This window comes from Hydra vulgaris, chromosome 02, assembly GCF_038396675.1.
Source record: "Hydra vulgaris chromosome 02, alternate assembly HydraT2T_AEP".
NCBI classification, from domain to species: Eukaryota; Metazoa; Cnidaria; class Hydrozoa; order Anthoathecata; family Hydridae; genus Hydra; species Hydra vulgaris.
The window spans coordinates 48,000,106-48,017,500 of NC_088921.1; the positions used below are offsets into that span (position 1 = coordinate 48,000,106).

Sequence of the window (17,395 nt, forward strand, 5' to 3'; positions counted from 1 at the left end):
TTGTTATTTTTTAATGAAATATTTATATTACTTTTATTATTTTTATTATAATTATTGATATTAAGATTTATTATATTTATTAAATCATTGTTACGTTTTGTCAGTACATAACTGTTTGTAACTTTCCTGTCTCTGCATAATATTCAATTGTTGTTTTAAAATTAATATTGTTTTATTATTATATAACTTTCTTATTATTCTTATAAATGTTAATTTATCATCATTCTTATCATTATTATTTGTATTATTAATACTATTTCATGGTATTTTCTTAAGATTAGTTTTTAACTATTTGTAAATGACCTCGATTGTAAGATCTTTTATCGAAATATATTGATTGATTGAATGGCACCAAAGTTAACTAAAGAAATAAAATAACAACTAAATTTGAAATATTTCCAGTTAAACATGACAAATAACTTTACCATCATGAGATAATAAAGGTAAAATTATAAAAACAAACAATAAAAAAAAATAAAAAAAAGAGTATAGAAAAATGTTTATTTTTTTTTTAAAGATCTTTTTATTCAAAAAAATTTATGTTTTTATGAAAAGATGAGAACACATCAATAAAGAACATACACAGTGAAAAAGTGATTTTTAAGTTTTTTTGCAAATTTATTGTAGGTTCTTATTAGTTATCCCCTAATTCTTAACTGACTATAAAATATTATTCTGACATAGAGAATCATAAACACCGTCACAACAGCAAATTATTTTATTATTTTGCATGTTCTGGTGACTAAAATTTTAATGGTGTTTAGTGTAGAAACAGAATTTACACCTTTTCAACGATAATTTTTTATGAACATAACTTAATATTAAAAAAAGAAACTATATTGGTACTTGTTTACAAACAAAACTTAACAAAAAAGGTTAATTAAAATATACATATTAAACTAAAAACATTTAATTACGCCTTCGTTTTGTAGATGTAGTAAAGTATTTTATCTTTTTACTTTAACTTCACCCATTTTCTGCAAGGGTAATCTTTTCCCCTTTCATTAGAAATATTTTCCCTTTTTCTGCGCACTAAATCCCTATGTGCACTATAGAATATGGACCTTTATTAACATCTCAATAGCGTACAAACGCTTTATAAGAATAACCTAAAAATAAAAAAGTAACAATTGAAATAGCTGAATGATATTTTAGTTTCATACTTAATTATAAAATCTAAAAATCATTTTACCAGTTACGGATAAGGGTGGTGCTGCAGCATTTATTGTTGCTTATATTGTTACAACTTTATTGGCTGTAATAAATATTAAAAAAATACAAGTAATCAAATTAAATAATAAATACAATTTAGAGCAGTTAAACCATTAGTAAATTATCTCATAAAATAGAATAACACAATCATATTAGAAAATTTTTATTTTCTAAATCAGTTTTAAAGATGAAGATAATTAGAAACTAAAATTTACAATATGTTATAAGCTGTAGTACAAAATTAAAATAACAAACAAAATATTGTTATTAAATTATAAAGATTATGTTGAAAAAATTTGTTGACTTAAAAAACTAAAAAAAAAAGCAAATGTAAATTTTATAAGATTTTAAAAGATTCTTCAAAAGTAAATTTAACTTGATAAAATCAAACCTGAATATCGCTAACAGAAAATAACACTGTACTAAATAATTAGATTCATATAAAACACGATTGATTATCTAGTGGCGGGTTTTAAGGAGGGGGGGGGGGCCAAGGGGGTAGTAGCTCCCCTCCTCCCTTGGAACTTTTTTTCAGAAATATTCTTTTGCAAATTGACTATTATACAGAATTGGACTATTATACTGACAAACGAAAAAGACTATTATATGTAATTATACGTATATGAACTTGATTATTAGACTAAAGTACAAAAAATTAAAAAAGAAAGTTACTTATAAATGAAAATATGCGGACCTTTTTTTTTTTTTTTAAGACCTATTTGCCCCGTAAAACATAATTTTAATGTTTTACTTAATTTTTTAAGTAAAACATTAAAAAATTAAGTTTTAGTAACTTTAAAAACAGATTAAAATATTAAAAATTACGTTTACCGGGGCGTAAATTACGTTTACCGGGGCATAATAAAAAAGCTATAACACTTTAAATTTCTTTATTACTCTAATATTGCGTAATTTTAACAATTTATTATTTCTAAAAATAATAAATTAGTTTATTTTAAATATAAAATTAAAATTTTTAATTAAGTTTGTAGTAAAAACATATTGTTTAAACCCTCTTATTGTGAATAAAAAAGGTTTTGGTCGCTGCGTAGCAAGTTCAAATCATCATCTTGCTCTTTTTTTAAAAAAATTTTATTTAAAATGCAAAACAAATTTATAGCTCTCTTTTTAAAAGTTTTTTATTTTGTATTTTAGAATGATCAAAAAAAAAAATAAAAACAAAAATAAAAAGTGCCAATGATAGGGTTTAAACCTCGGCGCTCTATATCAGAATGTCAGCGTGCTAACGACCGCTTGAGATGAAAATTAGGATATATTGTCGCAATGCAAGTAAAACTGCAAAACTTGATATTACATAATAAAATCTTTAAAGTTTCATAATAAAATATATATTGCATAATGAAAAAATACATTTGCATACACTTTCGTTCAAAGATATTTGCATACACTTTCGTTCACGTATTTTTGTAAAACAAAGTGCTGCGACTCTTACTCGCCATAACTTAGGTTGCAATGGGTGCTTAGAGTTTTGTGCCAAACACACTCGAAAGGGTAATACAACTATTAAGTTCAGCATTGTTTTAAATATATACCAAGGACGTTCTATACCAATTTTTATAGAAGTCTATCAAAATGAAAAGCATGAACACTTTCATCGTGAACTATAAACAACTGGAAAAAGCTAAATTTAATTAGACGTTTCTGAATGCTTTATATGTATGTATATATATATATATATATATATATATATATATATATATATATATATATATATATATATATATATATATATATAAATAAATTCAGCTGTTTAACATTTTTGATATTATATTCTTGCGTAAATAAATAGGCTCCATGAACATTGTAGTTTTTGCTATTTTTAGTTTTCTTTTTTTTCCAGTTTTTTTAAAGGATTTTTAAATTGATTAAGTGCGAATGGCGTAAGTGCAAACTGGCGTAAATGCGAAGCAGTTGCATAAACTGGCGTAAGTGCGAACTGGCACAAGCGCACAAAAGAATCTGCAAACATTGGTATAAGTGAGAATTAGCATAAGTGCGAATCGGCATAAGTGTTTGGAAAACAGCTAACAGGGATTAAAAATTATTTATTTTGTACTTTTGATTTTCTAAAAAAAGTTCTTTTGTGTTTTTAGCATCTGTTGAAATACTGTTTGAAATACTAAATATTGCATTTAAAGCATCTATTGAAATAATGTTATAACTTTTGATCAAATAGTTTAAATATAATACACACTTATTGACATTAGTCATTTTAGTATGAGTTTATATTTCATCAAAAAAAGATAGCAATATGACTTAAACCTACTGCTAAAAGTGATGTCTAATCATGATTTCCTTCAAAAAATAGATTGTTTGCTGTACCGTATAATCGCCTAAGTTCGGTCACCATGTAACTTCGGTCATGTAAGAATAAATAACAAAAATGCATGCATTTCAATTTTTATAAAACTTTTTTCCTCCAATATTATTTGTCATCACTTCGTGTATAAGAATCATAAAAAAATGATAATGTTTATTTTATTAATCTGCTAAAATCATTCGTTTGCAAAAAAAAGAAAAATTATACATACTGTTAAAATCTAAAATAAGTAAAGTATTGAATAAAATGAAATATTTGTCAAAATTTTAGTCATATTTGTAAAAAAAAATTTTATTAACATTAAATACCCTTTTCTTTAAAATCAATGAAATTTTAAAATACTATAACTTTGGTCACTTATGGATTATGCAACAACGCGTCACTAAACGATAAAAACGAAAAGTTGGTTGTGACAAATCCGGGAGGCTGGATAAATGTGAACTGTCATAAGTGCAAACTGGCATAAGTGCGAACTGGTATAAATGTGAAGCAGTTGTAAAAATTAGCACAAGTGCGAACAGGCATAAATGCGAATTACCATAAGTGCACCAAAAGAATTTGTAAACATTGGTAAAAGTGCGAACAGTCATAAGTGCGAACTGTCGTAAGTGCGAACTGTCATAAGGGCAAACTAGCATAAGTGCAAAGCAGTTGCAAAAATTGACATAAGTGCGAATTGGAATAAGTGCGCCGAACAAATTAGTAAACATTGGCATAAGTGCAAATTGGCATAAGTGCGCCGAATAAAATTTCAAATATTAACATAAGTGCAAATTGGCATTTAACACTTATGCCATTTCGGACTTATGCCAATGTTAACAAATTCATTTGGCGCTCATACACACTAAAAAAAAAAGGTAGAAATTTCTATCTTAGGGTTGGATATGTGATATACCCTTAGTAAGGTATAATTTTCTACCTTTTAAGGTAGAAAATTATATTAAAAACAATTATTTGTCATACAATTTTCTAACTTAAAGGTATAATTTTCTACCTTATAAAGTAGAAAATTATACCTTACTAAGGGTATATCACATATCCTACCTAAACTAAAAATTTCTACCTTTAATTTTTAGTGTGTATAACAGTTCACATTTATGCCGATTCGCTCTTATGCTAATTCTTACAACTGCTTCGCACTTATGCCAATTCACACTTATGCCAATGTTTACTAATTTGTTCGGCGCACTTATTCCAATTCGCACTTATGTCAATTTTTGCAACTGCTTTGCACTTATGCTAGTTTGCCCTTATGACAGTTTGCTCGTCCCGAAAAATGTACGTAAACCAATTACAAAAAAAATTTTATTTGAAACGCGCTGAAATCTGTATACAAAAATTTCAAAATCGTGCATGTTATTAAAAAAAGTAAACAAACTCTGAAAGTATTTAATTAAAGCTAAAATTTAATTAAATAGATTTAAAAGTTTATTTAAGAATCATCTAAATAAATTTGTTTGCTAAAAATATCTTCTGCTCTTTAATAAATCTTTTTTATCAAAGTTGTAATTAAAAACTTATTTTTTTAATTGAATTAAACGATTTTGTTTCATAAGTTTATTATAAAATAACGTTGTTTCAGTTTATTATAAAATAACGTTGTTTCATAAGTTTATTATAAAATAACGTTAGAAAACTAGTTAAATTACTAGTTAAAAATTTATAATTTTAAATATCGAGTTAGTGATATTGCGATATGTTATTGCGTTGTGTTATTTGGATGTTAAATTTGTGATGCTGTGATGTGTTATTGGGAAGTTAAACAGATAGAATTGCGTGCGTTGATTAAAATGTATATAGTGACCGAACTTAGGGGCTGTCCTTTAATAACGTCAACTATTTTTTAACAATTTTTATCTCCCCCTTTCCCTTGTCAAACTTCTTGAGACCCCCCTATAAAATACTTACAAAAATAATTCAGTTTTTAAAGAGTTTCTAACATATTTGTTTTAAAAATATATTCATATTTGAATCTTGACATCGTTTTAATATTATATTGACATTGAGGTTGTTTTAATATTATATTCATATTCGCATCTTGACATCGAAAGAACCACACAAGGCTTGCGAGTCGTAGGTTGCGAACCCCTAGTGTACACTTTTAAATAATATAATGTAGACTAAATACTTGCATAAATCTTTTTTGTTTACACAGCAGACTAACCAAGAACAACTTTGAAAAATAATGGAGTCACGAGTAAACTTCTTGAGCGGGCTTATTTAGTTGTTAAAAAGTGAGAATATAAGTAGCTTTATTAAAATACTAAGGTTGAGCGAGTGTGTAACACAGAACTGCTAATGCTTTCCAATTTCCATTTTATTAAGTAATTAAACTTATTTAAAAAGTAAATTTGTTGACGTAAGCTTGTCTTGACCTCTCCCCTCCCTCTTGTCAACAATTGACAAAAAATTTAAGACCCCCTCCTCCCCTTATTTTGTTTAGGTAATTAATGGACAGCCTCTTATGAGAGTATTAAAAGTTCGCTCAAACTAGCTGTTCTCATTTGAAACAAAATATCGAATGCTAAGGTAAATTGGCGAATTTTGGACAGCATCGAATTTCGTCCAAACAGCTTTTGGCATCAAAAAAGTTAGACAGTCTTTAATTTTATAACAGTTTTGTTTTATGTTTCAGTTAATAACTATGCAACGGTTTTTCATATAAAACTTTGACATTCAATTGCTGTTTTTTTAACGTCGTATAAAACTTTTCCATTCAATTGCTGTTTTTTTAACATAGACAACTTGCATAGACAATTGGGAATAAAATAGGAGGCTTATGACGTTGATAGTGATGCGATTGCTTCACTTTCAACGTCATCGGGAATGGAATATGTATAGATGGTTGCACATTAATTCGAACAAAAATAATATATCTATACCTAAACCATTTCTCGATTGTGATGCAGATTTTTTAACACTGCATGCAGCTATAAGAAAAACTACGGCCTCTTCAAAAATACAAACCTACAATAGTTATACTCCAGATATGGATATAAAGAATATTTCTGTTTTATTGTTTTGTAAAAGTTTACAATTACTGTTTAGAATATAGTTTTTTAAGATATAGTTTTAGGGCATATAATAGTTTTAGTGCATTACAGAATAATAATTTTAGTGCATTACAGAATAATAAATAGTTTATTCTTCAAAATCTTTTATAACCCTTATTGATATTCACAAGTCAAAAATAAAAAATCCTATATAAAGGCTGGGAGCCTTAATTAGCTCCCGGTCCCACGTTTGTTTTAAATTCCAAAAGCAGGCTCTAATTCAAAGAGAGATCCCTAAAAATAATTTACACAAATATATAAATTATCTGATCATTATCTGGTCAGTCAGGTGAGATTCATGATTACCAAGACACCTGAAACAAACCCTGCTACTGATATCATGTAACCTAGTACTACCTGCCCCATGCCAAGACAGATGCTAAGAGAAACAAATTCAGACTTAAAAATCCCCTGCCTTGGGCTCTTGGTTAAGTAAAGGCTAGGGATAGAGTCTCATTAAAAATACTCATCTTGGGCAGATGTTATCTTTTTAGAGCTTTTTAAAGCTTTCTTTAAAGTTGTAAGACGCATTCCTACCACTAATTCTAACAAAAAAAACAAATCGCCTCCAAACACTAGCATGGCTACTATTTCATTAGCCACAATTTTTTTGAGAACAAAAGGCTATTTATTATTGCAAGAAATTCATGAAATAAGGGCTGTCTGATGCTAAACTCCGTTACTCTCAGTTCAAATCTCGCCTCTTATCTCAGAAGTTAGGCTCTAGAGACTTTTGGAAAATCTTCAACAGCGTCATTAACAAAGGTAGGTTTGACATTTTATTTTACTCTTATTCATGAGACTGATCTTATTACCTCTCCCAAGGATAAAGCTGAAATATTTGCAAATAACTTTTCTTCTAATTCGACTCTTATGACCATTCTCTTCCTTCCGTTCCAATTAAACAAGTTAACCCATTGTTAGACATTGAAATAACTCCAGCTTCTGTAGCTAAAGTCATACCTTTATTAAAAGTCAACCCTTTTTGGCTTGTGGTCCAGACAACATTTCTGTCACAATCTAATAAAATTGGTTTCCAGAGCTCTCTTCAATTCTCTCTATACTGTTTAATAAGTGCTTGACTGAGACTTGTTTTCCTGCTTACTAGAAAAAGCCATCTATTGTTCCGATTTTCAAAAAATGACAACGAATTAAAATTTTTCTGAAGCCTTTGATTAGGAGTAATCACGTTTGTCTATTTCTTTATAAATATGGTTTAAATATATATTCTATATACATTTCAATTTGTACATTATGACGTTGTTTTTTATCTGATATAATAAACTTTACATATATAAAAGACTCATTAAGATACTAAAATGTTTTTAAAAATGTTTTTTTTTTTGTTTGTTTGTTTGTTGTTCGTGTATTATCTGTTATTTTATGATTTAAATTCAAAAGGTTTATAAATCTAAAACCAGTTAGGAAAAAAATAATTTAATTAAAATAATTAATTAAAAAATCTTCGTATACTTTTGGATATATTACACTGTAATATAGGGTAAAATGTTTTTTAGTTTTTATTTATCGATATTTTATTTTAACGCAACGTTTTGTTTAACGTTTATATAACGAGTTACTTTGTTTTGTATTTTTATTATTGACATTTTTATTTAAAGGGGCTTGGTGATAAGATAGAACTTGTCTTCTTCTTGCCCCAGCCATGTATTTATATATTTGTATTGCATAAACTTGTAAACTTTTCTTATCGGCGAAATACATAATAATAATAATAAAAAAATAATAATAATAATAATAAAAGCTCTAAAGAACATTCTGACGCCTCAAATTATCGCCGATCAGTCTTCTTTCTGTTATCAACAAGGTCTTTGAGCCTTGATAAACAAATTTCTCACATCTTACCTTGAGTTAAATAGCTTACTGTCAGAAAATAAATACGGTTTTCGATCCTCTCGCTCTACGCTCCTCTTGCTAATTGCTGTAACTGAAAAATTTTATCGTAATTCAGATGGAGGCGGAGAGGCTAGAGCTATTGTTCTCGACATATCTAAAGCTCTTGACAAAGTTTGACATATTTGGCTGGTCTTCTTCAACCTGTTTCATCTGGTGTATCTGGAACTTCAAAGCTCGTTTCATTAAGTGTGTCTGGAAAAGTTTTTGAGATTATTAAACTGTTTTTTTCTAACCACTTTATTAAAGTCGAAGGCACACACTATTTTTTATTTTCAGTAATTTTTGGGGTACCTTAAGATTCTATACTTGGTCCTGTTTTGCTTTTTATCTACATTAATGATCTTCCTGATAACCATACATCTAACGTAGCTCTTTTTGCTTATGACTCAACTTTATACTCATCTTCTATTTTCGATCGCTTAGAACAGGCAGCCGATCTTGAATCTGATTTCACTTCAGTAACAGATTGGGGCTCACAGTGGCTCGAAAACTCTAATTCCAATAAAAATCAGCTATTTAAAGCAAGCAACTATCGCAATAGGGTCGAGATTTCTATATTAATGAATGGTAACCCTCTTCTTTAAGTCTTCTTGGATTATCGTTTACTACTAACCTTTCATGGAAACCATATATCCAGTCACTGTATGGAATACTGTTGTCATATTTGGGTTAGTTCTGCTAATGATGCACTTTCTCTTCTAGACAAAGTCCAAAAACGCATTGTAAACGTACTTGGAACCCCTCTATCTACCTAGGGGTCATCCATAAATGATGTCAGTAAATATAGGGGGGAGGGAGTGCTGGAAAGTTTGACACTAATTGACAATGGGGAGGGGGTGTTGAGGCCAAAATGATGTCAATTTAAATTATTTTTTTAGTTTTAATGAGCAGATTTTAATGGTATTTACATCTACTAAATGGTATAGAAATGATGTTTTATTTGTGGGGAAATTAATTTTAAATGCTGGGAATTTGATATTATATTTTATGAAATCATTTATAATATAATATTATAAATTAATGTAATAAGTTTCCCAAAGACATTAAATAAATAACAACTACTAACGTAAAATAAAAGTTACTATCGTTTTATTAATATATTACCATTTGACTGCGAATCAAATTATGTTAGAAATATTAACTCTTTGTATATAAAATTCACAATCGTTATTCTCTCCCTAGCGGATTATAAAATGTGATTCAAAATAAACTCATAAAAGTAAACTCATAAATTTGTCATTTTTTGAAATTAAATTGTCGTTATTTCAAATGCGAAACTCTAATTGCTCTCTAGTTGATTGTAAAACGTGATGCAATGCAAACACGTAAAGTCTATTGAAAATTCGAAACGCTAATTTCTCCCTAGCGGGTTGAAGAAACTCTTTTGAAAAGCTTGCGCTAACGATGAGCAAAATCATTATTCTGATTGTGATATAAACAATACTACTAAATCAATATCAAAATATGGATAAAACCGCATTACTTAACTTATTGATGGTCTCGTATGGAAATGCTCATCCCGATAAAAAAAAGACTAATATCCGGAAAAAAGTCCATAGTATATGGAAATCATTAAATGAAGAGAAACTGGTGCATAAGGATCTTGAATCAAGAGTAATGTATTTAATCAATTTATTTAATGAAAAGGCAATGAAGTTCAAAAGCAAACAATTTTGGGCCAATACTCCAAAACAGTGTGCCCCCACGTATACTCCACTTGAATTTGACAAGAATTCACCATTTTCTGAAGAATAACCTTGACGCTCTTTTCATCATGACGAACGCTCCAGGCCGCAGTGCATTCAACAGAGCTGAGCAACGAATGGCACCTCTAAGTAAAGAAAAATTTGGGGGTGATTCTTCCGCACGAACATTACATTACGAACAAAGGATTTCCAATTTTGCCGTATGATGCGTTTTGTCCATCAATTCAGTCTAGCCTAGCTGATAGAATCTGTAAGAAGTGCAATATCTACTTTGCCTCTCAAGCTATGTTGAAAAAGCACGCTTCTATCCATTCTTCTGCTATAACACTCCCTGTAATCAAAAAGGGTCCAACCTGTTCGTATCGCTGCCAAGCGTCAGACAGAATTTTTGGCAGTCATCGCCTTGCAGAAGAGTTCGGAAACTGCTGAATGGTTAGATGAAAATGAAGTTGACGCAACGAATTTGATTGTACCTCAAGAATACGATATTCTTTTAGAGCGCGGAGAGGATTCACTACCTATTGTTTCAATCTATGATCACTTCAACAATGCATGGGAAGATTATATTAAAGATATATAATTTGCTTAGTTGATTATTTAATGAGATATCGACTACTATATAATATAATTTGATGAGATCTACTATTATATAAATGTTATTGTTTTTTAGGGGGTAAGTACACAAAAACTGACATCATATACAACGGGGGGTTGGCCCAAAATTGACAGAGTTTGACAAAGGGGGGAGGGGAGTTGAAAAATTGAGAAAAAACACTGACATCATTTATGGAAGACCCCTAAACTTGAGCCTTTTTCCTATCGTCATAAAGTTGTCTCTATTTCTATTCTTCTTGTTTTTTTGCCCCGCACTCCAACTCTTTGAAACTCTCTCCCACCTTCATGTTTTCCTGACTCGTACAACATTTCAAGTCTTCCGTCAATTGTTTCCTTGCGCTAAAACTCTAGTTTTTTTTCCCTAGTAACTCTCAACTTAATAGTGGTTGCTCGCAGCCGTGTTGAAAGTGAATTAGAACAATAAAAAAAAATTTATCTTGCTGAATAAATCTGCTAAATTCAACAAAACGCACGAAATCAAATTTTACTTCGTCAAAATGCATGAAACAGTGCAAATCGTGAAAAAAAGTCGAATTGAAAACAAATTTAAATATATTACTTGTTTCCCTATTAATTTCTATTTTGCAGATAAAATTATTGGCTGCTCAAATCGACATTCTCAAAACCGTATTCTCCTGGAAGCTGTTCAGATTTCATGATGCAGGCGGCAAACATTCACTTAACTGCTCGAGATTCACTACTTACCCTAGTTAAATTTTTACAATATAAATTAACGGTATAGTTGTTTGTATAATTTAGGGGAAAAAAAAACAACATTTGTTCATGCCTTTGATACGAATGTTCAAAGGATAAGTGACTGAATTTAATTTACGGTATATTTTTTGTTCAACATCAAAAATAGGCTTAGATTACCCCACTCAACGAGTTAATTCCTAAAATTGAGTTTTTGCACTAACACTTTTGTAAGGGTGACCTACATACAAGTAAACAGCTATTATTAGAATATTAGAAATTGTTTGGGGTCCACTAAAAACGCTTTCCCGGTCTTAGAGGATGTGAACAAAATTAAGCTTCATTTGTAATCATAAATATATCGACCGGCCGTAAAGGACATTTTAATTTAAATTAATAACATTTAAATTCAACAACACAAAAAGTATTCTTGAAATATTCGAATACATTGCCATTCGAAAAAACTTTGTATACTTAAAAAAGATCGTTTATTTTATCTTAAACTTGTCACAAGTCGTAGTAATTTTGTAATATCCATATAAATGGCGCAAATTTTAAGTACTTTTCTTCAACATCAAAGAAAAATGTAAATAAAATAAAAAGACAACAAAATCAAATAAGAACACTATAAGTCAAAAAGACTTTTATAACAACTTTTATTTTTTCTTTGGTTGATGCCGGGGGAAAGTATAATTATATTATATGAATTTTCTGTTTCTTAAATGTTTCGTGATTATGCTGGCCAACTTATTCTTGTTTTGAAATGGCTTCCTTATCTCCAGTCTTTGTATTGTAGGATGTTTGATAAAAGTGATTAAAAAGCCAAAACAGAGATATCATGTAAAACCAATGAATCCAGAAGAAAGTGTTATTAATATCATCTTTGCATGCGTGTATGGCGTTCGAGCAATAGAAAAATATAAGGACGAACTGTGACTATATAAAAAATACATATATATTTAATTGTATGTATGCTTGCACGCATGTATATATATAAATTAGTAAAAACACTTACCTAATATTTACTTTGACAAGCTGTTTCTCTTTCTGTAGGTTTATCAGAAAACCTGATGAACTTACAGAAACAGCCAGTTACATACATGTACATACACGCATATTCAGTAGTACTTTTTTTTTTTAAACTTTTAAATCATTTAAATTTTTTAATAAGAAAAAAATTCATGTAAAGATTTTTAATTTCTTGATCACTGGTAGCCCAAAAGTTATTGCAATTAAAATTTTATCACTAACTCTTATATTATAAAAGAAAAAGGATTATATATATATACACATATATACATATATACATATATATATATATATATATATATATATATATATATATATATATAATATATATATATATATATATATATATATATATATATGTATATATATGTATATATATATGTATATATATATAATGCTTATTAGGATGTTTTTAAAACATCTTTATAAGCGTTATCATGTTTAAAAGTATACATAAAAATGTAATAGTGTTTATAAATAAACCATGTACAAATGTAATAATTATGTACTAATGTAACCATAAAGCAACATACCATTTGCATTTTTGTGAGATATTTCTTCCACCATAAGTATTTATGCATGTGTGGACCAACAGCAGCCAACATGTAATAGGTGTACATAATTGAATGAATAAAACAGTTTAAAAAATTTCCAAAGTAACCTGAAAACAGAAAATTGTGAACCTATTAACTATTGATGCATTTAAAATACCTAAGCCACCAAATCATTTCTTGAGATTTCTTTGAGGCAACAAAGTTTGAGGACAAAACACTGCATCATATTAGTTTCTTTGTAATGTAGCCAATTTTTTTTTTCATCAAACTTCCCTGCTTTAGAAACAAAGGTTTGAAAGAAAGTAATTCACAGTAGGCTTTAAATAAAATTGTTGACTCTTTACAAAGTAATGACTAATCAAAGCATCGCTTAAAATTAATCAATTTGCATTTGAAAAGACCAGATGTTGGTATCAAGTTGATGAAAAATCGTTTTTTAATGATAAAAAAAATAAGAATTTTTATAATAAAAATTAGACAAGTTGAAATCTCTATTTAATAAACAAAACAACTTTGAAAAGTTCAACTAATTATACCTATATTGATCAGATACACCTGCAATCTAGATCTAAGACACCTGCCATTATTTAATGAGAAAATTAATAAAAACTTCATAATAAAAAGAGTATTCGCTTTAGCAAAATTAATTTTTTTTCGGTGGGAGGTAAACCAATTATACTTCAAGTTAATCTTTATTTTTAAAAAAACCTTATTTCAATTATTGGTTATTTTGTAAAACTATATAAATTTTAATTTCTGAAATTACATACAAGTCTATTTCTAAAAGTAACCAAGTTTTTTATTTTTAAAATAAAGAGAGAGCTATATACAGCAAATGTCTATTGTGCTACATTTAATAGTTACCAATATTTATACATCGCCATAGTCAAACCTTTTGCTTAACTATAATATCTTAAAACGACTTCTCTAACTTCTATAAAATCATAATTATAAGTATTACTAAAAAGATTAGACTTTTCAAACCCTCTCATTACTTTCCAAGTAACTAGTAAACTAACATAAACTTTTTTTTTTTTAAAAATAAGAATCTATTTTAAAAATCTAAACACATGCTTTAAACTGGACAACTAGTAAGACAAAGATGATTCTAAGATTTTATACGTGTCTAAATATAAGTTTTTTAAATAATTTAAATATTACTAGTTTAAATTTGATGCTATAATAATAACGACAATCATTATAAATATCTATAAATGATTAGTTAAAATTATGTTCAATAGTGTCAACGTATCATTAACCTATGTTTTTTATTACTGATTTTTATGATTATAAAATTAAATCAACTTACTAGCTCCACCAGGAACATATTTAACCAATAACCATTGAAGAAGCAACATTGAAACATGGTGGTATGTGTGAAGAAATGATATTTGATTATTCTTTTTTCGAACCACAAAGAAAAACTAGAAAACATATAAACTTTTTAAACAAACAACTATTGAGTTGATGTAATTAGGCTGCTTTTGACACTGGTATACTGGTTTGGGGACTCAAATTTGATTCCAAACTCCAGTACTTAATTATGGATATAATCAGTAATTCATTTTTTTTTTAAATTTCAATTTACCTCCTTAAGGCCACGAAAGCCACTACAGCCCAGGAGGCTACTTAAGCTGCAGTTTCCATTTTCTCCCAACTCTATAACTACAAAACACGATTTTTACAAACAAGGTTGCTGTGCAGAAACAAGTTCAGCGTGGTGGGGATCTAACTTTAAAAAATTCTTGCTTATAAGATGAGCACTCTACACTACTACCGCTTAATTATGGATATAATTTTAACATAAGTTCTTTGCATTATAAATAGTTAAGGGAATTATATAAAATATAAGATGTATACAACATGCTTCCTCGTCAATAAAAGTGTAAATTGTAATTAAATGCGATGCCCACAAAAAAAAAAAAAATTCCTTAGGGCGCCAATGGAATTTATGTACTGTTACACCAGTAGAAGTTATTGCTATGAGGAACTTTTTTTTAAACTGTGTCCCATAACCAGTAGAAAAAATTGTCTATATTTATATATAGAAAATACTCAATAAAAAAAAAAGAAACAAAAAAATGTTTACTGTATCTGAAAACTCAATCAGCTTAGAAAAAAAATACCACCAATGTGCATCAACTAACTAAAAAAATAAAAAAAATATTGCAAACATAAGCACATAATACACACAACCAAAAAAACAAAAGGAATATAAAAAATGTAAACTAACTCTAATTGTATTAGGACTAGTGTCACTTTCAACATTCGATTGACATGTTAAATTAAACTCAGGATTCAAGAAGGTAGAAGCAAACATCTATAAAAATGATAAAAATTAATTGATTACAAAGCATACAAAACAAATTATTAAGGTTGTGTGGCTAACATTAGGACAAAACAGTCAAGCTTTTTTTGGATGGTCAAAGATGCTTAGCTTTATTAGGAAAAAAATTATTGTAAACATTGCTTTGCCATTAAATATATAATATAAACTGTTTACAGCATTAAAAAGTTAAGGACATGAAAAACATATGTACATATCTTTTGAAGAGTTTCGCATCAAAAGTTCAGCAATACAAACTTAAAAATGTCTGAGGTCAGTGATTTTTTGACAACCTCAGTTTTACGCTGTTATGGTGAAAAAACTTATTCAAAAGTTTTGTGCTAACTTCACATCAACTAAAAATTTTAAATCTGCAATTAATTGCTGCCCTTATATTTTGCTTATTCTAATATATATAAATATATATATATATATATATATATATATATATATATATATATATATATATATATTAAAATATGAATATACTTTAAGTGACTTTAGGCACAAAGGATATCATATCTTAAGAAGTATTGAATTGATATTATAAAATTATTTGTCTAGTATAAAAAAAAATTCTCTTTAAGAATCCAATAAATTGGTTTACTATGTCACATGAAGCATATTGCAGCATATGATGTTACTTTGAGGCAATACTTTAACACAATATCAAATGATTGGTTACAAAAAACTTGTTTTATCCATATCTTATATATTGTTATATCCACATCCATACAATCTGCTTCATGTCCTGCTGCCTTGTAGGATACAACTTTTTAGACAAAAGATAGGAGATGCCAACTCCTAACTTATAACACCCCTTGCCTTGGGGCTCTTGGTTGAGTAAAGGTTAGAAATGTCTTGATAAAAATACTTATCTTGGGCAGATGTTAAATGCATCCGGCTACTGTCTTGCAAAAGGCCTCCTGGACAAGACTTAAGGGGTAAGCAGAATCTATCTGTTGACCAGCCTTGCACCCCTTCTTGATCTATTAGACTGGTGCAATCCGACATTTAACATCCTAAACTGTTTCCAGTTTAGGATGTTAAATGTCGGATCTTCTTGACTCAATGCATGGGTTTTGTGTCTTGTCTTTGTGTCTAGTCATGTGTCTCTGTTTTTATGAATAGGCAACTCATTCTAATATCTTCTGATGAAGGTACAGCTCTAAAACTCAGTTTTATGGTTCTGAGGCTGGCTGGTAGTCAGGTTTCCTAAACTCTGTGGTAGCTCTCAGAGAGGCTGATTAACAGTGCCATGTTGCGCATAGATGGTGTCCCTGTTTGTACTTTTGGTGTGCATTGTGCTCTCGTAACTTCTGGAGAATCTTTAATAGTATCAATAATAAGGGCAAATCTTTAATTCCACCTCTCTTGTATGGTTCAGACTTTGTTACCTCACCTAAAGACAAAGGTGAATTGTTTGCTAAGAACTTTTCATCCATATCATCTCTTAATTCCACTAGTTGTGTTCTATGTGATATAGCCCTTAAACAGGTTGATCCATTGCTTGACATTCGTATCACTCCAGCCTTTATATCTAAAATGATATCCTGTTTAGACTCTTCTACAGCTTGTGGCCCAGACAACATACCTGTTATTGTCTTGCAGAAATGTTCTTCGGAGCTGTTGTCTATACTTTCAAAACTATTCAACAAGTGCTTATCAGAGTCTTATTTTCCAGCCTGCTGGAAAGTGGCATCTGTTATCCCTATTTTCAAAAATTCTGGAGAACGATCCGATTGGACTCACTACCGTCCCATTAGTCTTCTTTCTATCATAAGCAAGGTTTTTGAATCTTTAATTAACTCTTAATCTTTCAACTTGAATCAAATAACTTACCTTCTGATCATCAATATGGATTTTGATCTTCTCATTCTACAGCTGATTTGATAACAGTAATAACTGATAGGTTTTATCACGCATCAGATAAAGGTGGAGAGGTTAAGGCA

At 29.0% G+C, this 17,395-nt stretch overlaps 1 protein-coding gene across 2 annotated transcripts in view; it reads right to left on the reverse strand.

The window, feature by feature from the left end:
- Positions 1 to 12,146: 12,146 nt before the first annotated feature.
- The window catches only part of LOC100210039 (very long chain fatty acid elongase AAEL008004), a 35,191-nt gene continuing 29,942 nt past the window's right edge, over positions 12,147 to 17,395 (reverse strand). For both annotated transcript variants that reach the window (XM_065791175.1, XM_065791174.1), the window contains exons 3-7: positions 15,351 to 15,437; positions 15,207 to 15,263; positions 14,427 to 14,541; positions 13,097 to 13,224; positions 12,147 to 12,470 (exon numbers count right to left, since the gene is read on the reverse strand). In XM_065791175.1, the coding sequence (XP_065647247.1) occupies positions 12,282 to 12,470; positions 13,097 to 13,224; positions 14,427 to 14,541; positions 15,207 to 15,263; positions 15,351 to 15,437 (576 nt within the window). In that variant the 3' untranslated portion in view covers positions 12,147 to 12,281. The remainder of the gene's footprint in view (positions 12,471 to 13,096; positions 13,225 to 14,426; positions 14,542 to 15,206; positions 15,264 to 15,350; positions 15,438 to 17,395) is intronic.